Source organism: Gambusia affinis, linkage group LG14 (genome assembly GCF_019740435.1).
Source record: "Gambusia affinis linkage group LG14, SWU_Gaff_1.0, whole genome shotgun sequence".
Lineage (NCBI taxonomy): Eukaryota > Metazoa > Chordata > Actinopteri > Cyprinodontiformes > Poeciliidae > Gambusia > Gambusia affinis.
In genome coordinates this window covers 17,472,829-17,484,408 of record NC_057881.1, presented here as the reverse complement: position 1 = coordinate 17,484,408, position 11,580 = coordinate 17,472,829, and the positions used below count along the sequence as shown (strand labels likewise).

The following is an 11,580-nucleotide window of genomic DNA, read 5'->3' as shown; positions in this document are numbered from 1 at the left end:
AACCTGTAGAGGAAAGAAAGAAAGTAAGGTGCCGAGGTTCATTAGACAGTAACAAGTGCAGCGCAACACACAATAAATAACTGCACACGCAGCCTCGCCTCGCCCTGCTCTGCTCTGCTCTGCGCCCATCAATCCCACATCATCACACATGATTTGTACTTGACTCACCATGCATTTACAACAAGCAACAAAACAGAGCTGGGAGATGTTTACTGCTGTTGTTCAGGGCTTACTCAAATGGTGGTCTGGAAACAAAAGCAGTAAAATCTTAATTAAAATAACATGTCTTGTTGGCTCGGGCTCGGACACAACGCTGACGGGATCGGGTCGGCTGTTATTCTGGACCCGATCAGCAGTCTCTTCTTCTTTATCTCAATAACCCCTAAGTGAGTTTGAGTGAAGAAAATATCTGTGATTTATTTTTTTATTTATTTATTTCCCCCCAAAATAGCTCAGTCTAAAGAACACTGCGACTTTCTAGACAAACTCACAGTCGGGTTTCGGCCAACGTGAAACTATTCAAGTTTATATTTGAGAATCTTGCTGTATTTACTTTTCACTTCACAATAATACACTTTGTTGTGTAGGTGCATTAATATCCCTATAGCAAAAAAAAAAAAAAGTGTTGCTATTACAAACCCTTGACTCAAAGCCAGCATGTCTCCTCTTAGAGATCCAAATGGAAGAAGAATTACTGCTGACTTGTCCGCAAATAACAGAGCAAGTAGATTTAACTGCCTGACAATTAATTTCCTCCCAGTGTTGCTTTATCGCCATGGAAAATATATTTAATTAGAAGAAAACATGTTTAACTCGGTTCTCATAGCTTAGCAGCGGTGAGGTAACACCGATTAGCTCTGGAGGGCCATTTCAGTACCCAGATAAGGATTTTTCCCACATTGCCTTCTTTTTCCTTTTTAATGGGGCACAAAAGAGTAATATCCAACACTGTCTATTAATTTAGACGCCGGGACAGCAGGCTGAAAGAGGGTTCTTGTTACGAGCTGCGATAAACATCAACCAAAGCAAATCCACCATGATATATTTATCACTGATTCAAATCAGGACAGCCTGGATTTATGCTGGGTTCTTTCCAAGCGATCCGTCCCGACATGTGATACCCAAACAAAAGCAGCAGTGTAGATGTAATCGCGGCAGAGAGCTCATGTCCTATGGCGGGGGCCTGACTTATGAATCTAACCTCACCTTGTATCTCTTTTTGCACCCGGGGACGGGGCAGGCGAACGGCTTCTCCTCTCCCCCGTTCATGCACATGGAGCTCAGAATGGACTCGGAGCTGATGGCGCTTTCTGTGGTCCACGACTCGTCGCTGTCCGACTCCTCGTAGTCTACCTCCTCTTCGTCATACTCGCTGCCTGGAGCCACCGGGGAACAAGAAAAACATTTGTCATCACGCAGCTGGAACACGAAGCGGTGGCTTCGCAAGAGTTCTCACATTTAGTCATGTTGCAGCCACAAGTCTAGGTTGGCATTTTAGGTTGGAGGAGAGAATCTGTATTGAGCCCCTTTTACCCTGCCGAGCACAAATAAAATCCAGCGGAAGCCACTTTCCAATGCGTCAAATTTAATTATTTTGGTGGGAAACCAACATCATTCAATTCATGGCGGTGGTGGTAGCATCATTTTCAGTTACCATTTCAGCATTTAGGGCATTTCTTCTAATTTTTCCTTTGTGAAGGTGAATTTCCAACCCAAAAAGACAAAAGTAATTTTTGAAAGAAAGCCGTAAAGCTGGCCCCAAACCATGGCAGGGAGGTACTCTGGTCAGATGCAGCCAAAACCCTCCCCATGGTGACTAATTGTGGTGACAGCATCATGCTGTGGCTATGCAACAAGGAATTGCATGGTTGAAGCTGGTGGGAAGGTAAATGGAGGCTGCAAGGAAATGGTTTAAGCCAAAGCATATTTCTGTGTCAGAATGGCCTAGACAAAGTCCAGTTAAGAACCTGTAGCAAGACTCGAAAAGTCATGGGTACAGACAATTCATTCTGAGAGAGTTAGACATATTTAGCATAAATTTTAGTCTCGTCACTTGTTGTTGCACGTAACACAGTTCTACAATGCATTCATGTAGGGGGAGCGGACTAAAGGGCCTGCCACACTTTTCAGATTTTAATTTGTACAATATTTTTTTTTCCCCTTCATCCATCGTACATTCATGCCCTGCTTTGTGTTGGACCATCGCAAAAAAATTCCAATAAAATTAACGGCCCCAATTTTATTATTTTTGGGAAATCTCCGATCGGTCGATACTTTCATCGAAAAGCTATCTCATCCTGTATCGGCCAAAATCAGACTTGGTAGGTCAGGCTTTTGAAAGATCTGTGATCGGACAGAACCCGATCACAGATAAATGAGGTTTATGGTTGTCAAGGGGGAATTTTTTTTTTTTTTAAAGTGCAACTCAGAAAGTAGTTTTCAACAGCTTTAGTACAACAAAATACATAAATAAAGAATTTGCATTAGCTTTTTTCTTTTTTTTTTTACACACATTTATGGCATCCTAAATGTTTATACGTGTGACTCTTTCTTAGCAATGCTCTCAGATGTTCAGATGTTAGTTTTACTCACGAGTAGGAAAAACAAATGTGGTGTCTGGGTGTGAGTGCCTGTGAGGTAAAATGCAGAGAATGGCACAGAAAAAGGGATCATTAAGTGGGAGGGATCCCCTACTGCTCAGCTTGGAGAAAAAAAAAAAAAAACGCTTTACTCAGTGCACAACATTCCATTTGCACGCACACACACCGAGACGCATCTGAATACCTGAACCATCCAGGCACACAAACATACAGACCCAGTGAACCTCCCCCCACCACCACCATGGAACAGGAAATGCTGCACCTCAGCATGAGGAAGTGGATGGCACCTTGGCACATGTTGAAAGAGGGTGTGGGTTCGTGCGTGTCGGTGTGTAATCGCAGACCTAACGCTGCGCTTGGACCCGCTCGGCCTGGAATTAGACATCTGCTCCTGGGCTGTGCAACATTCAGCCCCGATGCGAACGCAGAGCAGGCCAGCTGCTGTGTAATTAGCAAAGTGTTGACTGCTTCGCTCGCTGCAGGAGCCACTAAAGCCGGCTCACAAACAACACGCACACCTCTGCAGCAGATAGCGGTTGGCTTTTCCTCTTTCCACCCTGACCGCAGACTTCTCCTGCCCCAGCGTTTCAATCTGGCTGCTTTTAATGACGGCAAATAATTTCTTTAAGTTGTAATGCTTAAAGGTCATCGTGTACTGCAAAGCTCTGCTTTCTGACTAATGCGGAGTCGTCGGTTGAGCTGCATTCCTCTGGTGTTACGAGCTCCCTATAGCGCAACCAGAAGTCTGAGTGTGAACTCCCCAAAGGGACGATTTTGCATGCCTCGGTCCGTCGTCATCGCGAGCAACCGGTTCGTCCTTCCGCTCCGTACCATACCTGTAGGCGTGCTGCTGCGGAACGAGGAGGACGGGGTGATGGGGGGCGTGACGGGAGGGGTCAAGTTGCCGCTGGTGTGGCGCGGCGGCGTGGCTGTGCTGTTCCGGGACATGCCGCCTGTGATCGACAGGGACAGCTTGGGCGTGGCCTTCTTCTTCATGGTCTCCTGCTCGCGGCGTGCTGCGTCCGTCATGAACCTGAGGACACACAAAGGTTCATGACACCATGGGTTTTTTTTTTTTATTATTCTTAAAAATCTGCAAACTCACAACCTCTGCATTGCAAAATGTTTATACATTCCCACAAATACGGATCCATTCAGAAAATTTGAATTCTATTGAAAAGTATATTTATCAACACCTGAAACACATGACATAGATGAGTTTTAACACCCTCATTTCTCTTCGTCGTCATGATTTTCTGCTAACAGTTAATGAAAACATGACATTAGATCAGAGCTAAAAATAAAAAGGATGAAAAGTATGTTTAATACCTGCTTAAAGGTTGTTATTTTCAAAAGGTACTTTTAATCTGACACGGGACTCATTGGGACGTATATTCTAATTCACCAAATACGACTCTATAGCGCCAACTTTTTCATATTTTTGGCTATGTATGCTTAAAGTCCCAACAAAATACCACGACAGTTGTGGCTGACCAAATGAATAGAAATGCTTTTACAATAGGCATATCTAAAGACAGCATAACAAACAGCTTCGTGATCTTGTTTTCATTCAAAATGGCTTCATCAGTTTGACGTTGAGTAAGATCTCTGCCAGGTTAATGTACTACCCATATACATGCGCCAACTGTATGTGGGTGTGTTTGAGACAGAAATACCCTGAGTTCACGTAAATCAGTGATGAATTATCGTATGAGCATACAGTTAAATTGTAAAACCATTGGTATCTGTTCCTGATCATCTCTTAAAGACACTAAAGATATGTTTACTCCCAGCTGGGGGGAATGGATTTTAAGTTAAAGCATTATGCAAGTTTCTGACTGATATGTTTATAGGTTTTTTGAAATGTTTACAACTTTTTGTGAAGTATGGTAGAAAGTCTTTTGGATTATAAAATCAGGACGGTTCACCAAAGTTTTATTTGAAATGTTCCACAATTGTGCCAGAAAATTGAAAATGGATCATCGTTAGGTCTTTCAGCAGTTATCCAAAACACATATTTTTCGTGAGGCAGAAACATTTTAATCACTGAATGCAAATTAAACGTCAGATTTTTCAAAGCTTTTGGTGGGTGCTGTAAAATGCCACAATTTAGGAAAGATATGTTTTACTTTCACTGCATTTACTTTTCTTATAATATGTTTCTCACATAAAATTTCTCTGTATATGAGTCAATAATGTAAAAGAATCACACTCATGAGTGCAAACGAAGCCATGCGTACGTGGTTTTGTGCGCTGTCGTGTTGCCTAGGTTATCCGCCTATAAATTTTTGTAACTCGGTGAGGATCGTGTGCGCCACACGGCATTTAAACTGGACAATTCACCCCTACCAGTATTTACATGATCCCTCTACGCGGGTTCATTTTCGGAGAATACCGCACCAAAGTGCGGGTCAAATATAACAATCAGCCACTCTGCTTGCACGCGCTCAAGGCAAACTTTTACTAGCCTTCACTAACCTGCACATGGCAGCAGATGTAACTCTCCGCCTGGTACACATTGGCGTACGTCCAAGTATACAAAATAGGCCAAGTGCTTCATGCCCTGACACGCAGCAAATATCCAGTCCTCACCAAATAAAACACTTTTCACATGGTTTGGCTGTCAGAGGGGAAATACTCCTCTTAACTGTATAATGCTGAGTTTGAGTTTGGTACGGAAATTCAACATACAGAGAAAGACACTGATGATAAAGATTGAAAGATGAAAAAGAAATATAGAAATTAAGAGAGGTGTAAATACAGTACATATAAGATGAATACAGACATTTTTCAAGTTTTTCTTTTTTTTTTCATAGGAATCTTATGTCCAATAGGTAGACACATGCAAAAACCTGTTCAGGTATTTCTTCAATAACTGATTTTTTTCGTGTGCGAGTCAATTGTTGATACTTTGAACAATCAATTTAGTGATTCGTGTAATTGAAAAAATTTGTGCACCGATAGCAATTTTCTGGCCCATTACTGATGTTTAAAAAGCCTGACTTGCTGATTCTCACTTAGGCCATATCAATAATTTTTTTTTATACAAAGTATAGCAAAAAAAGTTACTAGGTTTGCAACTATGGGGTGACTATTATTAACCACGTGACGTGCAGATGGGAGTGGTGGGTGGGTTTGTTAGTCATTTGTTCTCCCCGCCCCCAGCAACTCTTTGGTGGGAACGCATACATGACGTCCAAATACCAATAACAAATTCCTCCATATTCCAGCTGTTTGTACGCTTTGATTTACTTTTTTTTCCACATCTGCTACAACAGCAACAGCTTGGAGGCCTTTATCTCATCTCCCTTTCTGCTTTTACCTTGAGACAACCACGTATTTTGCCATAAAACAAAACTGAGCCACTGAATGAGCTGTCCTGACACCACAGACAATAAATACGGATGACATTTACGACCTCACCGCTGGAGCAATTATGACTGAAAACAAACCTCCCTCGTCCGCGCTCCTTTGTCTTATCACAGTCTGCTCAGAGTTGCATCTTGTAGTAATTTGGTGGGGTATTAAGTATGATGTGACAATTTGGTTCACCACACACACACACACACAAAACAAAACAAAAAAAACAAACAAAAACAAAACAACAACAAAAACACACACACACACACACACACACGCAGCCTGAAAAGCTGCCTCTGGCAGCTTGGGGAGCCAAGAGTGATTATCTCTTGCGGTTTTGTGCGCTCGTTTTGTGGATGAGTCAGTGCTATGGGAAGACATAACTCATCTGAGATCTCCCAAGTCACATGAGTACACGCATGAGTGCCGATTTCTCACAGTGGAGCAATGCTGCCCTCTTTAGATGCGCACTTGAGTAATTGGCTGTGCATACCTGTTGATGTAGCTTAGGGCCAGGTAGGTGGGCTGCTGTTGCTCCTGCTTCTCCAGAACCCGCGGATCTGTGTCTGCGGCAGAAGAGGACAGATTGGATTAATCACCTTTGCACGGCTGAGCTCCCAGAGGAACACTGTATCATCAATTAATACTCCTTCCCAGGCACTTTCAGTAGATAACTGGAGGTTTCCCACAATGGCTTCACTGTAATAATGCATAACTGTGATAGATTAATGTCATGTACTTTCATTAAGCAGTGAATCAATACTCTTTATTTAAAAGCAATGCCCCCCCCAGAAATACACTGGCTGCCAAAGTATGACAAAGAGGAAAGTCGGAGCGACTGCTAGGAGTCAGTGATGAATGTATGGTGTATTAGTCAACAGGCGTGCTCAGGCTTTTTTTTTTTTTTTTTTTTTTTTAACCTCCTCCTCCTCCTCCCCCTCCCCAACGGACTTGCTAAGTCAGTAACACAACAGTAGGCAACTTCCTGTGCCTGAGGCTGGCACTGTTAACTTCAAAGTCCAGCCCCCTGATCCTTGGAAAACAGGAGCGTGTGTGCAGGAACTCACCGCTGGTGGCTCGCAACTGTGAACTACCAGTGCCATCAAGTGTTCAGCAGGGGAACGTTCAAAACCAGAGCCAAGTTTAAAACAATTAGGTGAATTTAACTATGTACAGCTAACAAGGCATTTGCAAAAGTGTTCAAATTTTGCCATGTTACACCCTCTAGTTGATGTTTTTTTATTAGGATTTTATGCAGTAGGCCAACATAAAAAAAATTAGCACCTGAAAATTGAAAGAAACTTACACATGGTTATCAAGATTTGTTTTTTTTAAATAAAAATAAAATTCAAAAACAAGTGGCAAATATATATGCATAAAAAAACGTCCATTGACAATATTATCGAACAAACACCTGCACAGCAAAGCATGGTGATGGGACTATCATGCTGCGGGGAGAAGGAAGAGATGGTTTCATGAAGAGAGCAGTGCAGAGACTCTAGAGCAGGGGTCTCAGACTCGCGGCCCGCGGGCCAACTGCGGCCCTCGGGACGATAGTTTGTGGCCCCCACCTTAATATGAAAGTTTAATGTTAGTGTGGCCCGCGAGCAGTGATGTCAGTAACGCGTTAATTTGTAATGCGTTACTGACGTCAGACCACTTTTTCAGTAACGAGTAATCTAACGTGTTGCTATTTCAAATCCAGTAGTCAGACTACAGTTACTTATCAAAATCATTTTTGCGTTACTGTGCGTTACTATCTTCTTTTGTAATTTAATCGTATTTCCTCTACTCGTCTTGTCGAGTGACCGACGTCTCTATGCGACGGAAATGTAAACAATGGAGGGAGATGAGCATTTTGTTGGTGGAAAAACTGGAACTATTTTGAGATTCTGCCGCCAAGTCCGATTATTATAAGCGGCTTTGGGCTTCATTTTTTAAAGTCGCTTGCCGATTTAATGAGTGGCGGGTTGCGCCTTTTTGGGCCCGTTTTTGAACGTGAAGTTGCTCATTTGGGCTTGGAAATAAGCAGAGACTCATAATAAATCCCAGAATTTGTTCGTCATTAAGGTAGTTTTACTCAGTCTCTCCCTGTTCATCATTTCTGAGATGATCCGTCCCGCTGTGTCTTTGTTAATGTCAAGTTAATATATTACCTCTGAATGACATCGAGCTTCGCGTTGCGCTCCAGAAAACTACAAACATCGAGACCAGTGACGTGCGGTCAGGGGAGGCAGGTGAGGCAGTGCCTCACCAGCCATCACGGAAAGAAAGAAAATATATAATCATAAAGTAATTTAAATTGTTATATTCATCCGGTGGTTTGTACTAAAAAATATTTATTTTTCATGTAGCTTCACCAATTTCGATTTTTATTTGTTCAAAATCGCTGAATTTTCTTATTTTCCCATTCAAATGCTTGGAAGCGATGCCGGTGAGGCAGCAGCGAGCTCTGCCTCACCTTGGATTGCGCAACCCCTGGCTCTGCGCTGGCTGCTAAGCGGAGAGAGCATGTTGCTGTACGGCGTCAATAAAATGGTTTAAACTAATTTAATATGTGAACTTATTTCCAATAATTTAGCTTATGTATATAATGTACAGTGCTTTTTGTCACCAACTGTGTTTGTGTAAAGTGTTTCGTGTAATGAGCGATTATAAACGGCAGAGAACAGGTTCGAGGTGAGGCAGGCAGTTCTCTTGCCTCATGGCAGGGGGCGCTCAAGATCCCAGACGTTCGTCTTGTTCACTCCTCAACTGCCGAGTAAGTGACAGCGAGCTAGGCTAAACGATTCGGGAAGCAAGTCAAGTGCAGCGATAGATTATAATAGAGATAGTGATTTTTTGTTTTGTTTTTTAAGGAAATGTGTGTTTTGTGAGCTACAGTTTGTATGTGTAACGATGCAGAAGTGAAACATAACCTGTAAACTGCTGTCAATCTATGCATCTATTTGCAAATCTGATTCTGATGACGTCAGTGCCTCGCCAGCTACGAACCTCACCGCACGTCACTGATCGAGACTAATATGAACAGCGCAATAAACGTGAAAACAGCCACGAATGAACGTGTCCGTAGTTGCCAATAATTATAATGGAAACTTAACGCCATTATAATTATTAATACTAAGATAAGTGTCGCAAATCTGTGCAGCCATCTGAGCTGTGAGCTGCAGGAGGAGCTCTGTGCGCAGTGACACCAAATGCAGGGCCGTAACGCAGAACCTGGAAGCCGGGGGGGAGGGGAGGGGGGGGGGGCTTTAAAATCCTTCTTAGAGTTTTCCAGACAACAGTGGACCACACAAACTACTCACGTTTTTTATTTTTCTACAATCTCCTCTTCAGTTCAACCTTATCAGTGGAGACACATTGTTGATGTTACCATTATAAAATAGCTTACAAAAAAGTTTTGGCAAAGCTCAATGTGATTTTCACAGGAGGTGGAGCGTTGTTGTTAGCAGCTGCTGAAAGTAACTAAAAAGTTACTTTTAATGTAACTTAGTTACTTTCCAAATCAAGTAGTCAGTAATCTAACTAAGTTACTTTTTCAAGGAGTAATCAGTAGTCCGATTAAAGTTACTTTTTCAAAGTAACTATACCAACACTGCCCGCGAGTTTGATATGATTGGCACTTTTCAGTGTTGTGTGCGGAGCTGAACTAACTTACCAATCACAGTGCTTCAAATGGAGCTCATTGACCCGCAGTGCCACTCTGAACTCAAAGCCAAGTTCAGGGAGGTGAGTGGAAAAGCAGACAAGCTTGGGCAATTTTTGAGAGAATTGCCACCCAGCTTCCCTGAGCTTTCCCGAATGTTCAAGCGGACCATGTGTCTTTTTGGGAGCACATACTTGTGCGAAAAGCTCTTCTCTACCTTGAACTTCAATAAGTCCAAGTACAGGTCCAGACTTACTGACGAGCATCTTCAAGCTTTACTTAGGGTCTCAACTGCCTCCTCCCTTAAGCCAAATGTGGCTCGGCTATGCGAGAGGAAGCGCTGCCAGACCTCTAGCAGTAAGAAGTAGGCAGAAGAAACAGTTTATAAACTGTTATATTCATAACAGTTTATGTTCAATGTTCCATTCATGTTCAGAAAGTTAAAGGTTAAAGAACTGTTAATACAGCCATTTGAATCTGAATTATAATAATTACATTTATCTAGTCTTCTATAGCTGCTGTGTTATTATTATATTTTATTTATTTATTACTGATTAATTTTATTTCTTATGAATTGTTAATTTATTTATTTTTTCATCTTATTTTGTGTTTAAAAAATAAAAATAAAGACATTTGATAACATTGGAATGTTTTTGTAAGAGCTTTTCTTGTGGAAAACCCAATGCGGCCCAGCCTCACCCAGACTCTACCTCCATCGGCCCCCAGGGAAATTGAGTTTGAGACCCCTGCTCTAGAGGAACACAGCTAGAAGAACAGTGCAATAATTTATGTCAAGCATATGGCTGTGTTAAAATGGTCCAGTCAAAGTCCAGAATCACATGAAAGGGATAATTTGTAGCAATCGGAGAGAGTCGAAGCCATTCTGTAATGTGGAAGAGCAAAAATATCAGTCTCAACATGTATGTAGCGTGACTTAGAAAGGTTGAATACAAATGAATGCCACAGATTTAAAACATAATTAGAATTATATACATCAAAAATTCAATTTGGTTTATTTATATAGAGCCAATACACAACAAAAGTCCAAACCACTTTTCACTTTCTTTCCACAATTATGCACTACTCTGTTTCGCCGCCAATCACATAAAATTCCACTAACGTACAGTGATTTTCATGTCGTAACATAAAATGAAAAAAATAAAATTAAAAAATTAAACGATTATCAACACTTTTGTGCAGCGCTTTAGGAGTGTTTTCTAGCTGCATATTTAATGGCTTGCAGATGTATCGCAATCTAAATCTAAGAACGCCTGGACGCTCCTTCCAACTAATCCCACCGCTCTGTGTGCTGGCCTTCACACCCATTTGGTTTTCAGGCTTTCACACCTCATAATTAAAAAAATGCAGACTTCCCACAATGCAGGAGAACACCAAAGAGGGCCAGCAAACAACTGGGCAAGGAAAGACGCACACCCTTCTGCTGTTTCCGCTGCACAACAACAACAAACCACAACTCCCCGAAGAGACGGCGCAAAGCCAGGGGAGACGAAAGAAGCAGCTTATAGATTTGCGAACACAAAGATGTTTGTACACTCTTAAAAAGGGAGGTGGTCCACAGAGGTGGTCTCTCAAAGTATTTTATAGCTGAGCTCTAACCATCATAGCCGCTGCTCAACACCAGAGTGATCTGCACACTCGTGAGCAGGCAACGTTTGGACGTATAGCGCCAAAACGTGAGACGTCGCCGAGAGAAGCTTGCATCTTAATCCTGCAAGCCAGACTTCTCGGTAAAATCATGCAAACTTACTTGGGACCTAAAGCAAATAATGATTAGTTCTTTGATTTGATATTTTGTTTAAATACGTTATTAAAACATACTCTCCAGAAGGCAGGCTTTTATGTACACATGCCTCTGATGACATCATGTGATCCCAGTTCCTTGAGAATGACAATGTGAATCTGTAGGGGGGTTCCCCCCCAACCCCCCTCTGAATTTGCATGTTTTTTAAT

The 11,580-nt window shown here is 42.0% G+C and overlaps 1 protein-coding gene across 1 annotated transcript in view; it reads right to left on the bottom strand.

The window, feature by feature from the left end:
- LOC122843741 (juxtaposed with another zinc finger protein 1) overlaps positions 1-11,580 on the bottom strand; it is a 40,014-nt gene that overhangs the window by 5,359 nt on the left and 23,075 nt on the right. Inside the window, exons 3-5 of the mRNA XM_044138759.1 lie at positions 6,454-6,526; positions 3,437-3,633; positions 1,207-1,376 (exon numbers count right to left, since the gene is read on the bottom strand). Of these exons, the coding sequence (XP_043994694.1) occupies positions 1,207-1,376; positions 3,437-3,633; positions 6,454-6,526 (440 nt within the window). The remainder of the gene's footprint in view (positions 1-1,206; positions 1,377-3,436; positions 3,634-6,453; positions 6,527-11,580) is intronic.